General features: G+C 40.1%; 1 protein-coding gene across 1 annotated transcript in view; it reads left to right on the plus strand.

The window, feature by feature from the left end:
- The window catches only part of frya (furry homolog a), a 35,215-nt gene extending 20,224 nt beyond the window's left edge, over positions 1-14,991 (plus strand). Inside the window, exons 31-61 of the mRNA XM_079246540.1 lie at positions 104-275; positions 478-734; positions 835-981; positions 1,063-1,231; positions 1,359-1,449; positions 1,538-1,620; positions 2,033-2,183; positions 2,357-2,460; positions 2,650-2,835; positions 3,572-3,770; positions 4,125-4,246; positions 4,346-4,533; positions 4,928-5,022; positions 5,103-5,683; positions 5,774-5,871; positions 5,954-6,124; positions 6,225-6,365; positions 6,802-6,981; positions 7,711-7,875; positions 8,043-8,117; positions 8,213-8,383; positions 9,575-9,775; positions 10,063-10,206; positions 10,992-11,155; positions 11,234-11,441; positions 11,802-11,951; positions 12,046-12,144; positions 12,245-12,328; positions 13,222-13,332; positions 13,416-13,621; positions 13,714-14,991. Of these exons, the coding sequence (XP_079102666.1) occupies positions 104-275; positions 478-734; positions 835-981; positions 1,063-1,231; positions 1,359-1,449; positions 1,538-1,620; positions 2,033-2,183; positions 2,357-2,460; positions 2,650-2,835; positions 3,572-3,770; positions 4,125-4,246; positions 4,346-4,533; positions 4,928-5,022; positions 5,103-5,683; positions 5,774-5,871; positions 5,954-6,124; positions 6,225-6,365; positions 6,802-6,981; positions 7,711-7,875; positions 8,043-8,117; positions 8,213-8,383; positions 9,575-9,775; positions 10,063-10,206; positions 10,992-11,155; positions 11,234-11,441; positions 11,802-11,951; positions 12,046-12,144; positions 12,245-12,328; positions 13,222-13,332; positions 13,416-13,621; positions 13,714-13,972 (5,172 nt within the window). The 3' untranslated portion in view covers positions 13,973-14,991. The remainder of the gene's footprint in view (positions 1-103; positions 276-477; positions 735-834; positions 982-1,062; positions 1,232-1,358; positions 1,450-1,537; positions 1,621-2,032; positions 2,184-2,356; positions 2,461-2,649; positions 2,836-3,571; positions 3,771-4,124; positions 4,247-4,345; positions 4,534-4,927; positions 5,023-5,102; positions 5,684-5,773; positions 5,872-5,953; positions 6,125-6,224; positions 6,366-6,801; positions 6,982-7,710; positions 7,876-8,042; positions 8,118-8,212; positions 8,384-9,574; positions 9,776-10,062; positions 10,207-10,991; positions 11,156-11,233; positions 11,442-11,801; positions 11,952-12,045; positions 12,145-12,244; positions 12,329-13,221; positions 13,333-13,415; positions 13,622-13,713) is intronic.
- The last annotated feature ends 770 nt before the right edge of the window (positions 14,992-15,761 follow it).

Here is a 15,761-nt window from a genome sequence, read left to right on the forward strand (position 1 = left end):
AATATTTTGCCCCTCAGATTTTGTCATAAATAAATCTTATTCATTTGCAAAGATATATTTATATAAATGACAGTTTAAATAACATATTTTTTCTTTCAAACAGATTCTTGAAGCTAAGTTATTCCTGTACTCAAAGAAAATAGCAGAGCAGAAGCCAAGCAGTATCTTGTATGGTACCCATGGTCCACTGCCGGCCCTTTATAGTGTATCCCTGCCTCAGCTCTCCACTCAGTTGGCCAAGATGTACCCTGAACTGACACTTCCTTTATTTTCAGGTAACTGAGTATGGACACTTCTACTGTCCACAAAACTGCCAAGAAATACTCCATATTAAAATCCATTCATATGCTAACCACTACCAGTTACTGTGAAATCATACATGCCTTGTGTATCCTATCTGATCAACACACAGACACAAAATTGGCATTGGACACTGATGTTATTCTGATGTCAGTATTATGTTTCTTCTTGTTACAGAGGTTAGCCAAAGGTTTCCCACCACCCATTCCAATGGGAGACAGATCATGTTAACCTATCTCCTGCCATGGCTTGGTAACATTGAGCTGGTGGACAGCGGCCTGCTACTGCCAGTCCTCACTCCGTCCACCCCAAGCTATGACTCCTGTAGTCAGATTACCAACACAGATTCATCACCACACCTGAAAGGCACTGGTTGGGGATCCTTACAAGCCACCTCTATGGTTCTCAATAACCTCATGTTCATGACAGCCAAGGTAAGTTGTCATTTTGGGGAAATGAGATGAAAGGATGTAAGTCAAACATGAGGTCAGTTCATATGTTTTTTTTTTTTGTTTTTTTTACTCTTCTGACTAGTATGGAGACGATCTACCTGGTTCAGAAATGGAAAATGCCTGGAATGCTTTAGTCAGCAATGACAAGTGGAGCAACAACCTGAGGACCACACTGCAGTACCTCATCAGCTTATGTGGTGTCAGCAGTGACACAACCCTTCTCCCATATGTAAGACATTGGAGCATACATGAAAATCCTTTTTTTTTTTTTTTCAGTTTCTCATACATAGTTTGTGGTACGTTTGTTCAGATCAAGAAAGTGGTCATCTACCTCTGTCGAAATAACACAATACAAACCATGGAGGAGTTGATATTTGAGCTTCAACAAACAGATCCAGTCAACCCGGTGGTACAGCACTGTGACAGCCCTCCTTTCTATCGATTCACTGCCACAAGCAAAGCCTCTACAGCAGCTTCAGGTACACTTCTTCACATCCATCCTCTGTGGAAACCCTGGACTGAGTCTAGTTAAATTTGCTATAAACAAAAAAAAAAAAAGCTAGTCAGCATTCTTTAGGCATATTTATGATTTTGGTTCATTTTTAGGGACAACATCAAGCAGCAACACGGTTGTGGCAGGCCAGGAGAACTTTGCAGACACAGATGACACCAAGACTGTTAGGGAGAATGAGGAGAGGTACAGTATAAAAATCATTTTGACCTTTTTGTGGTTCAACTGATTACAGCGTTAGAAAATGCAATATAATATTTCTTTCTGATTTCAGGTTAAGTCATATAATACGAGCACACAACCGTCTGGAATCAAGGTACAGCAACAGTTCAGGAGGATCTTATGATGAGGAGAAGAGTAAGTTTTTTTTTTCCTTTCGTAAACACTTTAAACAGGATGTTACCGTGGGTTTGTGAGTGTGAAATGCATAAACTTTGTGGTAGGATGATAGCCAACATGCAGGCATTAATAATGCAAGAGCAGAAAGGCCTCTGGGCTTCTGTGAAAACTGGCAGTAAAACACAAGCACTTGAGCCCAGGGCCCCTGCTAAGTGTGCAAAAGCCTTTTTTTTTAAGCAAAGCTGTTCTTAATGTAAGTAAGAATAAGCCCAAAATAAAATGAACAAGGAAATATTCTTTCAAACTGGGCTTTGAGGTAAAAATGATGACATTATGCAGTAATTTAACAACTTCAGTGGAGTTCCTGTTAAAGCTTTTTCCCACAGAAATGTTGTTTGCTTTGTTAAAACAATAGTCTCTTACCTCCCAGGTGAACCTCTGCCCCCCTATGCTGATTGGTTGATGTTTGTTATTGAGACCAACCAGCCCCATCCTCTGCCTATGCCGCTCAGTGGAGGATGTTGGGCTCCACTGGTGGACTTTTTACCAGAGACCATCACTCCCAGAGGACCACTGCACAGGTTAGACAGCTACATGCACAACACGCTTAATCTGTCACTCCAAATACAGTTTCTTGGGATTTTTTTCTGTTAGAGTAATAATCTGCCACAGTTCATCTTCATTATTTTAAATTTCTCCAAAAGCATATGTGACTTGAACAACAAGGTTTTACAGATGTCTTTGTTTGATTTAGGTGTAATATCGCAGTCATCTTCATGACAGAGATGGTAGTGGACCACAGTGTGAGAGAGGACTGGAGCATGCATCTCCCTTTACTGCTGCATGCTCTGTTTTTAGGTAAAGTCACTGCAGAATCAGCCATGAAATAACCAGATAACATTATGTCCAACATGCATTGCTGCTTTGCTTTAAAATATTAAGTGTACAGAAGATGTTTGCCATCTTTAATCAGCTGCTAGTTGTTTTAAAGTCAATCCACACTGCAGTAAAACAGCCTAACTGATCTGATCATGTTGTTTCCTTCAGGCATGGATCACTATCGTCCAGAAGTGTTTGAGCACAGCAAACGTCTCCTCCTCCACCTGCTCATCACATTGTCCTGTAACAACAATTTTCAGGCCATTGCATCAGTTTTACTGCAGACACGCGATATCAATGTCACCAAGACCCTCACCTGTAAACCAAGCCTGCAGCCAGAGTATCCAACCTCAGGTAGAAACATCTGCTTTTTCTACCAGTCACAATCAGTTTGTGAATGCGGTCTTTGTCCAGTTGATAAAGTAGCTTTGATATACGGTTCTCTTTGACTGATCTAAACTTGAGTGTCAGAAGGGAGTGGTTTGCATTCCTTTCAGACAATAGATATGTTTCTTATCTGGGAAGAAAATATTTGGATGATGTGCCAAAAGCAATATTGAGCAGAGGACATCAAAGGTCTTGATTAAAGCATTCCATTCTGCTATTTTTATCCTCTTCCCCAAATTTGTTCCATCTGCTCACGCTTGGATGGGTGGCTGATAAACTGTTTTTCAAATGTCTAGACATTGTAAAAAAAAATCCAAAGTATTCTTTGTCCAGTTGACCATTCATATTTTAACAACAATAAAAGCACACACAATATATTTTGCCATTGAAATCCAATGAAATCAAGCTTGTTATGCTTTCTCTGAGACATTCGTGAAAGCAATATGTTTTTAAGGAACAGCAATGTGATTACACAAGCTGCAGGTTGTTAGTTAAATTTGACTGCTTCACCACATTAAGTAAATTCAGTCAGTCAGGATTTATTGGATTCACAATTTAGGAAATGTTAAATGGAGTTCATGCTGCTTTGTACTTGTATTCTTCTTGCTTTCACTGCCGTGACAGCTCCGGGTTGTAGGGAAACCAGAACAAAGACAAACAACAAAACTGTGATCAAACACCTCTGTTCCTCTGTTGTGCTCAGGAGGTTTTGACTTCCTGCGGGAGTGCCAGGCATCTCCTGTACCAGACTCAGGTTTGAGCTCTTCCTCTACGTCATCCAGTTTGAGTCTCGGTGGCAGCAGCAACAACCTGCCTGACATTGCACGGGAGATGGAAGAGCTGGTGGGCTCCACTAAAATGAATGAGAAGGCAAACAAACTCATAGAGTTTTTAACCACAAGGTATTGATGTTCATGTGCAATACAACTAGAATGTTTTTACACAGCAGTCAGAAAAAACCCTTTGAAATGCAAATGTTTTGCATCATATTTCTTGATGCAGGGACCCACCTAGTGGTGATGCATGTGTAGTATACTTTAGCAATACAGGAGTTTAATGGCTTTGCTGTTAATTAAAGATAAGGCCTTGCATGTTAATGCTTATTTGAAATAAAATAGCCATTGTGCACCTGAAATGGTCTTATTTGTGTAGCTTTTGCATTAAATAGTACAAACTAAATGTCGGTAATGATGATGAATTTATGAAATTACATTATATCATGACATGTTAGTAACTAAGAAATGGTTGTTTTACAGGCCATATGGATCCCTGTGGTGCCATGAAGACATTTCACCAAAGAACCAAATTTCAAAAAGCACCGGACAGCTGACAAATTTTCTGAGACATGTGGTATCTGTGTTTAAAGAGTCCAAGTCAGGTAATCCCCAAGTAAATGCTTATGAGTTAGGATGAGTTTATTAATCAGAGAGCTTTGTCTTTACTTATCACTTTTTCTTCCTTCTTTTTTCATACTTAGAACTCCATCTGGAGCGGCAGCTCAGTGAGGTTGTGCTGCAGACAGCTTTGTGTAGTTCATCCCGTCACTATGCCGGACGATCCTTCCAGGTGTTTCGAGCCCTTCGTCAACCTATCTCTGCCCATGCTGTGTCAGACCTGCTCTCAAGGCTGGTGGAGGTCATCGGTGAACATGGAGAAGAAGTGCAGGTCAGTTTTCTATGAGTTCGTGTGTATGTGTTAATGACAGAACATGTTTAACTCATTAATGTAAAGCATAATCCAGTGAGTTGTATCTTTGTTGCATCTTTATTCATGTTTAATGCCCATCTGCAATGCGAAAAAAGTGTTGGCAGGGTTGTTGGCAAAGCAAAGGCAGAGAATTTTTTAAAACTGAAAAAATAATCAGTAGTTTATTAATTGTGCCATTTATATTTCAAGTTTATAAAAAGATTGAATATAAGTTTGCTTCTGTTCGGTAAATGAATTGAATATCCCAGATGTTTTCCCCTTTTCCAAACAAATAGAAGAAGCATGAACAGTTTATAGATACTTAAATTTATAATGAAGTGATAGTGGAAAAACCTTATGCTGTCCTTTACAGGGCTACGTGATGGAAGTGTTACTCACCCTGGAGTCTGTGGTGGATAATTTGGCTGAATGTCTCAAGAACAATGATCTCATGGCAATCCTGACAAGGTCTGTGGCTCCTCTGTTGCTGTTTATCTTTAAAGTAAGCATTAAATGTTAAAACATACTCTAACTTTGTTAAATTCTAGAGCTTCGTCACCAGATTTCCTCACCAGTTTTAAGCAGCTGTCCAACAGGAAGAGCACAGGGCAGCTTAATCTGAAAAGAGAGGACAGGACCAGACATCAGAGGAGCTCTTCTGTCCCCAAAAAGTTCGGAGAGGCTGACAGGTTGTCTGATCCACCTCGAAGTGCAACACTGGACCGTATCCAAGCCTGTGAACAGCAGGCCTTGTTATCCAAAATCCGCTGCTCATCTTCATCTAAAGACACTGTCGCTGACCCAACGAGCATCAACCACCCCAGCAACCTGCTGGCCACCATCTTCTGGGTGGCAGTGTCACTGATGGAGTCAGACTTTGAGTTTGAGTATCAGATGTCTTTAAGGCTGTTGAACAAGCTGCTGGTCAACATGTCGCTGGACAAACACGAGAACCGGGAGAAGCTGGAGAAACTGCAGAGCCAGTTGAAATGGAGCAGCTTCACTGGTCTGCAGCAGCTGCTGTTAAAAGGCTTCACGTCCGTGTCCACCACGGACCTCACGGTCCAGCTCTTCTGCCAGCTCACACCTGTGTCACGAGTGCCTGTAGTGGACACATCACAAGCCATAGGTAGGATGCTCTGGATATGTCATGCATAGAAACGTGATTTAATACAATTCAGGGGAAATATTATGGCAATCTGTCTGTTTCTTCTATCAGGCTTCCCCCTGAATGTTCTCTGCCTGCTTCCGCATCTCGTGCAGAACTTTGATGCTCCAACGCAGTTTTGTCAAGATGTTGCTGAGAAGATAGCCCAGGTTTGACTATGCTAATGTTTCAAGCCCATTTTAAATTGAAATCTAATTGTCTAAATTACATTTAACAGAGTTTTCTGTGTAGGTATGCCTTGAAGAGAAGAACACCAAGCTCTCCAACCTTGCTCACGTGATGACTCTGTATAAAACACACTCCTACACACGAGACTGCTTCTCTTGGGTCAATGTGGTGTGCCGATATCTTCACGAAGCTTTCTCAGACATCACACTGAGTCTGGTTACTTACATGGCAGAGGTTTGGCAAGCTGATCTGGTTCTTCTTTTTTTTTTTTTTTTTTGTCATGTTCATAGTGTGTTTGTAAGACTAACTAAATATTGTTTATCTGATGTAACAGCTACTGGAGAAGGGCCTTCCCAGTATGCAGCAGACACTCCTACAAATTATCTATAGCCTCCTGAGTCACATGGACCTGAGTGGAATTCAAGCTAAACCCTTTAACATGGAGGTGCTCAAGACGATTGAGAAATTTGTCCAGGTGAGTAAAAACGTTAACAACACAATGCAGACTTCACTGACAATTTTTGGATAGATGATAATGAAGTTGTAAAGTAAAAAAAATCTGAAAAGATTTGGATGACTTACATCTGGTGAGAGAAGTGGAAATCTTTAGCATAAAGGCTCTAAAAAAAACTCCACGTTCCCTGTTGGTTCTGTAAGTGCTCATGCACAGAATGAGGGAAAAAAAAAACGGTCTTATGTCAGAGCAGTAAATTTGTAGGCACACCCAAACTATAAACAGCCTGCCTCAGGCCAGACCTCTGCTTATTTTCATAATGTATCCATTTTCCTCTTGCACCTCTAGATCCAAAAATAGAACCACATAAAAACACCAAAAGGACATTTGTAGGTTTTTTTTAGTGTTGGCATGTAGCCTACAGGTGAATTTATGTGTTTATCTGTGTTCACTGCAGACTGCACATTGGAGAGAGGCGCTGAATATTCTGAAGTTGGTGGTTTCTCGATCGGCCAGCTTGGTGCAACCTTCATTCACACAGAGTGACCTCTCCTATGAGGACATCAGCCATATCTGGGACCGCTCCTCCAAGGCACTGCCTGGGAAAACACTGGATTTTCACTTTGACATATCTGAGGCAAGGGACTCTTTGTCTTATTTTTCTTTCTACATTTCTCTGTAGCCTGTGGAAAGACTAATGCTTCTGTGTTCGGCTCTGTATTTTTTCCTGCGTTTTCCAGGGTGTGGTGCTTGTTGAAGCTGTTTAGAAAGGAAATATTTGTTCCCTTTCCTTATTGGTTAAATTTCTTCTTTGACCAAACCCTGTGAGATTAGATTTAAGGCTTGAAAAGTAAACACAATTAGCCAAGACGAACGGAGCTGGAAAGTGATGTGAAAGATACTGTACAAGCAGAGCAGCGTACATGTGTGGGAACTGAACAGGGTGCTATTTGTGTGTCTCATGAATTGCAGGAAATGATGTAAACTCTTTGCTGCTTTTTGGATGTGAATGAAGGAGTTCTTGTGGGCGTGGAGTTCTAGCAGCACGGTGGATCGTCCACACTTGAAACACACAGCAGCAACTACTGCTATTCCTTCAAACACTGATATTTATAGCCTTAAAGATAAAGCAGAACTTTCTTTTCTTAAATGCTCAACACAACTGGAGTGCTAAATTTATTTAAGAATTGCAGCCACCAAGATAAAAATCAGTACCAAAACATCTTGTTTACAGACATCCTGGACCTCCAGACAAAGCAGAAGCTGCCACGGAGCTGAAGACTAATTAAGGAGAAAAGGACTTCCACTTGTTCATACTTTTCCAGAACCATAACAGTGTTTGTCTGCACGTGCTTTTTGCTTGTAGACACCAGTGATTGGTCGCCGTTATGACGATCTGCAGCGCTCCCCAGGCCACGATGTGAAAAGTACGACCACAGCAGCGACTGGTAGCACCTCCTCCACCTCCTCTGGTTCCACCTCAAATAACGTCCTGGTGCCAGTTAGCTGGAAGAAGCCTCAATCGTCACAGGTTAGAACTTCATTCATTCTGTTGTAGGATAATATCTAGGATAAGAGTCAGACTGTTTGGGGAGCTTAGAGATTCGTAGATGTCATTAATCAGATTCAGATGTTGATATTTTTTACGTCTATTAAAACAATTGAATTTTCCCAAATATTTCCTTTTGCATTCTGCAGAAAAGAACGCGGGAAAAACTGGTGAATGTTTTGTCTTTGTGTGGACAAGAAGTGGGACTCACAAAAAATCCCTCCGTAAGATAAATGTTTTCATGAATTTCAACGTTCTTAACAAGTTGTGTGTGCAAATATGGCTTTTTTAAACCTTTCCCTTTTCACTCTGTGTGTAGGTAATCTTCTCTAGTTGTGGGGACCTGGACCTTATGGAGCATCAACCCAGCCTGGTGTCTTCTGATGAGGGGACCCGGGAACAAGACAACATGGACGACACCACCTCAGAACAGCAGTTCAGAGTCTTTAGAGACTTTGACTTCCTGGATGTTGAACTTGAGGATGGAGAGGTGCGTTTTTTTACACACGACAGGCTTGTAAAGCAGAAGCAACAGCAGTGGGAATGAAGATATTTCCTCCAAAGGGCAGTTTTAGTGTTGTGTTGGGTCAGGCTTTATATAACACAGTTTCTGTCTCTTTTTTCTGTTTATGCTATCTAGGAGCTGCAGGTAAGTTTTAGCCTTGATGCATTTTTATTTGATGTGCTCTCTAAAAAGTGTTTGCTTGTGCAGATAATTTAGCTGCCACCCTGATGGCAAAGAGTACAAAATGCGTGTGCATGTTGTGCAGTTTACAAAAGTGACTGACATGTTGACGTAGCAGTGATGAGACAGAAAAGCACTACAGAAAAGCAGCTTGAGTAACATGTAATGACATGTTTTATCATCCATTCTTGTATCTTAAAATAATTTTAAAGTTTTTAATCATGTTACCTTATTATTTAGTGCACATTGTGTGAGTATTTTAGATAACTTAAGTGTTGTTTTAAGAGAAGATCCTGTTATTAGCTGAAGATAAAAAAAAACAAATAAAAATCTGCAGGACTTTCATGAGGAAATTCATTCTGAAAGGAAACGTGCAACATACTTTTTAAACTTAAATTAAACTATTACTAGTTTAATGGCCAAACAAGGTGGAGAAGAATGTGCAGACAAGAATTGTTCAGACAATCTGAATTTATAACATGATTTTTTTTTTTTATTTCGGCTAAAGTCTCTCTGTAGGTCTCTCTCTAACCGCAGTAGGTTGTAAGTTTTAGTCACCACAGGAAGTCTCCCTTCTTTGACCTGGTGACATGGAGCTTTAATGGAATGAGGAAGTTGGCTGACAACTTCGGAGTCGCGTCAACATGAAACGTCTCCCTGCATTTTAAACAGGAGATGGGACAAAAAGACCTCGAGGATTATAGCCTGTAAATATTTTGAAATTTGATGAGGAAGCTCTGCCATTTTCAGAGCGCTGTCGTCTCAGTAAAGTCCGTTGAAGAGAGCAAAGGGCTCATAACAGTGTGTCAATCCTCACTTCTTGTTCCATTCTCAGCGATGATGGGAGAACTTACCAGAAGCACCTCCTTTCCCAATTTGCACTGCACGTTTGTGTTAATATAAAGTATGTGTATGTGCATGTCTTTGTTTTAAGAAGGGATTGTTCTCGCAGCTACATGTTGGAGCTATGTAACTCAAAGCTTTGTACTACTGCAGGGAGAAACTATGGACAACTTCAACTGGGGTGTACGTCGCCGCTCTATGGATAGCCTGGACCAAAGTGACCTGCAGCCCCTGGAGGAGAGTCAGCTGTCTAGCAGCATGCCTAGTCTCAGCAAGATCGCCCATGAAGAGTCAGATGAGTCATCTGAAGAGGATTCCCTGACTGCCAGCCAGATACTTTCCCACTCCCAGCTTGTACGTTTATGAAATTGCATACCAGTTGTTTAGTGCATTAACTTATGAGAGTGCATCGTCCTCAGACAGCATTAGCTTAAGTTTGTGAAAAATGTGTTGGCAGATGGAAGTGCCATATGTCTGCAGCAGCTGTCATTCCACTCCTTGTATTGTCTCTGACATATCAGACACTATGCCACAGTCAGCGCTTGCCAGAGTCCCGAGGATTTAACAGTCTTATAATCCAGTGTTCTTGTTTTTTTGTTAGCTGGTTTTTTAATATTGCAAATATTCTTTTATCTTTTCAGATTGTCAGCTTCTCTCCAACAGCAGAGATGAGCAGTGTGGACACCTCCTCTGCCTTTTTTGATACAACTTCTGCAGATTCAACTCCTCTGAGCACCAAAAATCCCAGTTTCGAGGTCCAACTTCCAGAGGACTCGAAGCAGCGGGTGAATAAGGGCTTCAGAGTGTCTGAGATTCTGGGAACTTCTAAATCCTATCGCAGTTCCATACTAGAATTCTTTACTAATTTTGCTAAATAGCAGCTATTCTGTTGCATCATGTCATGTCTTGAATGTGTCTTGGGGTCAGTGTATGTTTAGTGTGATTGCATTCTTCTATGATTTTTTAAATATTTTCTTTCTTCAGAATAGAGCATGTGCCAATTTTCTTATTATTTTAGCCATTGCATGAACTAAAACATGCAAGCCTGCGACCTGTAATACTTTGGGCTATGGGCTAGTCTGTGCTTTCATTTAATTGTGACGGGGGTTGTATGAGGCTATGACGGGGGTCATAGCCAGCTCTAAGGGAAAAAAGTTGTTTTTTTTCTGTGTTTGTCTGTTTAAGGCAATGTGTATACCTCCTGCTTCTGTGTGGGTGGTGCTAAGCAACAACTAAAACTCTTGGCATGTGGAAAAGTCAAGAAAGGTTTACACATTGCCTGACCCAAACCATGAGTGTGCAGAGCCACAATGCTGGCTAAGTTAAAGTTTTAATAATTAATTGGCATCATTTATGCACACTAAATTGATTTAAAAAAAGAAAACACCACAAGGAGTGCCCATAGGGTCCCAAAACAAGGTTAGTCTGTCTGTTTTATCCACAAAATGATCTGTTTAATAATGAAGAATAACAGAGGGAATAATAGGAAGAAATGCATGCTAGTTCAGCATTTTTGTTTATGGTTCTTTTTCATTTCATCATTTGTTGAGGATCTTATTTTTCTCTCCAGTACGAAGAGTCCCAAGAAGAGGATGATGCAAATGCTCTGGATGAGAACTTTTCTTTGTCCATCACTGAGCTGCCTCCTGAGTATCACAGTAGTGACAGTTTGACAATGGACGCCGTTTGCACTGATTACAGAGGAGAGCTAGACCTCGACAGCGTCCTGCCCAGGTACACATTTACACCTTCAGTCTACATTTAATACATTCACAGAGAAGTTCATCTTAGCTTGTTTCAACGCTCATTTAGTCTTGCTGAGGAAGAGAGGGATGACATGCTGGATTCACGCTCTTCACCGCCACCGTCACCCTTCTTTTCCGCCATTCTCGCGGCTTTCCAGCCGACAGTTTGTGATGATGCAGAGGAGGCCTGGCGAAGCCACATCAACCAGCTTGTGTCTGACTCAGACGGATCCTGTGCAGTCTACACCTTTCAAGTGTTTTCTTCACTTTTTCAGGTGAATTATTTTTATCTTTTTGCTAAATAAAGACCCTTGAGTAACTCTAAAACTGTTCAGCTAGCTACTAACAGTGAGCCTGTCATCAAACTAAATTATTAGCTACAAAGTTAATAGGATTAGTTATCAGGCTGCTAGACCTCAACAGAAAAGATCTGTTTACTACAAATAGAGGAAAATCTATGGATGCTGTCAGTTTGAAAATCTTCTCAGACTCATTAACCAGATGATGTCTACTTCCGGCGCCAATGCTTACAGCAGTTCATTTCTGAAAATGTGTAATCATAAAAAATGCAAACACCCTCCATGATATAGAAATGATTTTGACAGGATTAAAGCCAGCATCTTTCTTGTTTGCAGAGTATCCAGACCAAATTCTGTTCCTTGACCTGTGACGCTGTGACTTACCTTGGTGATAATTTGAGAGGATTGGGATCAAAGTTTCTAAGGTCTTCTCAGATGCTGACATCGTGTTCAGAGTGTCCAACCCTATTCATTGATGCTGACACAGTAAGTGACAGTTACTAAAAAAAAAAATGCAGATTTTAAAAAAATAATATTGCATCAAAAGATTTAAAAAAAAAAAAAAAAACAATTTCTGCAGATAATGTCCTATGGACTCCTGGAAAAAATGAAATTCAGTGTGCTGGAACTTCAAGAATATCTTGACACTTACAACAACCGAAAGGAGGCAGCTCTCACTGTAAGGACATGATATATTGTTTTTTTTCCCCCATTTATGTTACCTGTACATTATCATTTTGTTGTTTGAGCTGTGATCACGATGTATCTGTCACTCACAGTGGTTGAACAACTGTAAGGCCACCTTTCCCCCAAGTCCTGGAGGCACCGTGATAACATGCCAACCAGCAGAGCATGAGGAAAAGGTAAATAATTCGCTTTAGGGATTTTGTGCAGTAAGTAACCGACATGCTGTTGTATCAGCTGATGGAGAACATGTTGCATTTTGACAGTGTGCAAGCAAGTAGTTGTTAAATCTGTACTTATTAGAAAAATAAATTAAAAACTAAGCTTTCCACTTCATCTGATCTTTCATACTGTACTTTCTGCATTACGGTTACTGTGTGATACTGTAGCTCTGTGAGTGTTATCTCTTATTTTCTCTGTTTCTGTAAACGTCGAGTTCATGCATGTTAAATATTGTTCCTCTCATATTTGGTGTGCATTGTGGTGACTATCAGCTCTGTTGAGCATGAGAGCAGGTTCTTTTGTGTTACAATTTATCCATACGTAAACTGTAAACTACTACACTCACTTCATATCTGCTATTTTTGCTCAGAAATTTTGAACATTTTTCATGAAGTGAGCGAATTTGTGCATTTTTTTTCTTTTTTGTTAGTTTGCTTGGCTTTTCACTTCTCTTTTTGATTCATTCACAGTAGCTGGCAGTCATATTTTAGTTGTAATTTATCCAAATGTCACAATTACTTTTTTTGTCCATTGTGCATGCCAATTAAATAACCTGATATTTTTCACCCACCTCTGAAGGGAAATCACAAGCAATTGCATGCTCTTGATTCTCTGTTCTTTACTTCTTTCCTGCTTTATAACATGCTTGCTTGGTAGCAAATGGAATCTCTGGCTGTAAGTTTGATATGGCTTGTTTCTTTTCTCCTTCTTCTTCACTAAAATCCAACTTTACAATTGCCGTCATGTCATCTTCAGACAAATGATTTCTTCACACACTATTAACTGTGCTGATACGTACAGTAAGTTTGTGATCGACCAAACTCTAACAAAACTTTGCTCTTGCTTCTAGCAACTGGAGCTTTGTCAAAGACTCTACAAACTTCACTTTCAGTTGCTGCTGCTTTTTCAGTCCTACTGTAAGCTGATTGAACAGGTCTATGCAATAAGCTCCATTCCTGAGGTAGGTTGATGGCTGTGATACTTCTGTTTAATCCATCTCAATGTTTATTAATACTGATATTAATCATCTCTATCAACCTTTAGCTCATAAATATGTCCAGAGAGTTAAATGAGTTAAGGAATAACCTGAAGGGAGCAGCGGCCTCAGTGACAGATGAAGAGGTTGCCACCTGGCAAAGCCCCCGCTCTGAGCCCATCTTCAACTCTTCTGAAGCTGCTGTGCAGGCCATCCTTGACAGTCTGAAAAACAATGAGTTTCCAACAGCTATTTGTTACATTCGTCAGTGCAGGTGCAAAAACCAAGTTCTTGTTTCCATCCTAATTATGAGCGTATGTTGTGAAATTTTACCCTCATGTGTTACTGTACTCTTTTTGTTTTCAGAACATTATGGCCCAGTGACATTTTTGGCAACCAGTCTGATGATGAGGTCCAAACACTGCTGAACATCTATTTCAGACATCAAACTTTGGGTCAAACAGGAACATTTGCACTGGTGGGCTCAAAGCAGGACCTCACAGAAATCTCTGTCAAGCTGATGGAACTTAATGGAGAGACTCGGGACATGATCCGGCGAGCCCAGGGCTACAGAGCAATCACTGCTTTTCTTCCAGACTCCAGGGTTTCAGGTTCAACTCTCTGATGGTGGTTTAGCAATGCAAGGCACATTTGACTGCACAGCATCAACCATCTCTTCCTGTCTGGGGTAAATGCTCTGCTTTGAGTTACTAACAAGAACTCAGTGCTCTCCTGGGAATAACCAAAACCATATTTCCTCTTTTTTCTCTGTGTGCATCTGACTGTAATGAATTCAGATCTGTAAATGTGCAGCAACATGTGTTTTCCTCTGAGTGACTTTGCTGTTATAACAAAGTTAGGCTTTTCTTGCACTAATATCAGAAATTGTCATAATGCGACCACTTGATCCTGACTGTCCCATTTAGCAAACAACATACCAAAGCTAAGAGATTCTCTGTCAGTTGTGTTGCTTTTAATATTAAGGGAAAATGTGCAATTCTTCACTAAAGTGGAAGACCTTTTCTGTCTCCTGAAAGAATGTATCTGAATATCATAGCATTGAAAATCACTGTTAAAAAAACAAAAAGGGGTTATTACTTGGTTCAAGTAGTGGGTCCCTTGCGTGTTTGTGTCTGCGTGCTTATATGTGGTGAGTGTGCTTGAATGTGTGAATTAAGTTATCACAACCATCATAAATGGAATTATTGATTCTGATCTGTATGAGTGGTTCATGTAAAACTACTCGGACATGCTGCAAATCTACTGTATTATCTCTAACCTACATGCTGCTGTGGGTCATCTGTTACTTAAAACATCTTACTGTACCTTTAAACTGTGCAGCTTTTTGCAAATAGGTAAATTATTTATATTTTATGCAAGAGAAAAAGATGCTTTTATCAGACTAGATTTATAGAATATAAATATTTTATTTCATTTTTTTTAAACATGCCAAGCTTGCAATTCGGTGTACTATAAAATGAATAGTAATGTTTATGAACAAATATAGAAAATATTTTAACTGAATAATTGTACATAGTGCAATGGAAGTCTCCGTCAGACTCATATTGTATTTTTATGAAAATACACTTTGACTTGCATGGAGAATAAGTATCCATTTGTAAAGCTTCCACCAGATCTCATGTAGCCTCTTGCATTGTAAATATTTCTGCCTTTGCAATGTACTGTATTTTGGTGTTCTGTACACTTACATAACAATAAAACTTTTTTAAAACCTTGTGGTTCATTTTGATATTTGTGTTGTATTTTGATAATTATTCTCTACTTCAGTTCCCAGCGCCAGGACGTGAACGTGAAGTGAGTCCGCTCCATTTATGACCCAGGCGCCCAGGTGGCGAGCGGCACGGGAGGGGTTCCCACCAACCTCCCCGCCCCACACCCACATCAGATGATCATCAAATGTCTCCTTTAAACCATGTGGGTTTGCAGATAAATTTAGACAATGTTCCAACTTGATAAATAACACTACCCTGTGGCATTTTAAGCGCAATGACTAAGTGCACAGTCAAACGATTCCTCAAATAACGTTTGACGATATAATTTTGTTCAGCTGCTTTAAACAGCAAAGGTAAAAAAAAAAAAAAAAAAAATAGAACTAATTAAATATCTTTGTCAGATTTTTTTTCTATCATTTTACTACCACTTTTGCTCTACGAAGCACAGCCAAACCGGAAAACTCTTTCCACCGCTAGTAACCCCTTTAATTCGTGCCGCCCTGCTGACAGAAAAGGAGCGTTCTAAGTGCTTCACAGAGCTATAGTGCTAGATTGGATCACCTCGAAATAAACTCAACAGTGATTGATTATTTAAGGTGATCTGGTGATCTTTTTGTCAGATCAGAAAAGAAAAGAGATGAAAAGGAAGGCTTAATTACTTTCAGTGTAAAATTAAACACG

This window comes from Telmatherina bonti (assembly GCF_933228915.1).
Source record: "Telmatherina bonti genome assembly, chromosome: 9".
Classification (NCBI taxonomy): domain Eukaryota; kingdom Metazoa; phylum Chordata; class Actinopteri; order Atheriniformes; family Telmatherinidae; genus Telmatherina; species Telmatherina bonti.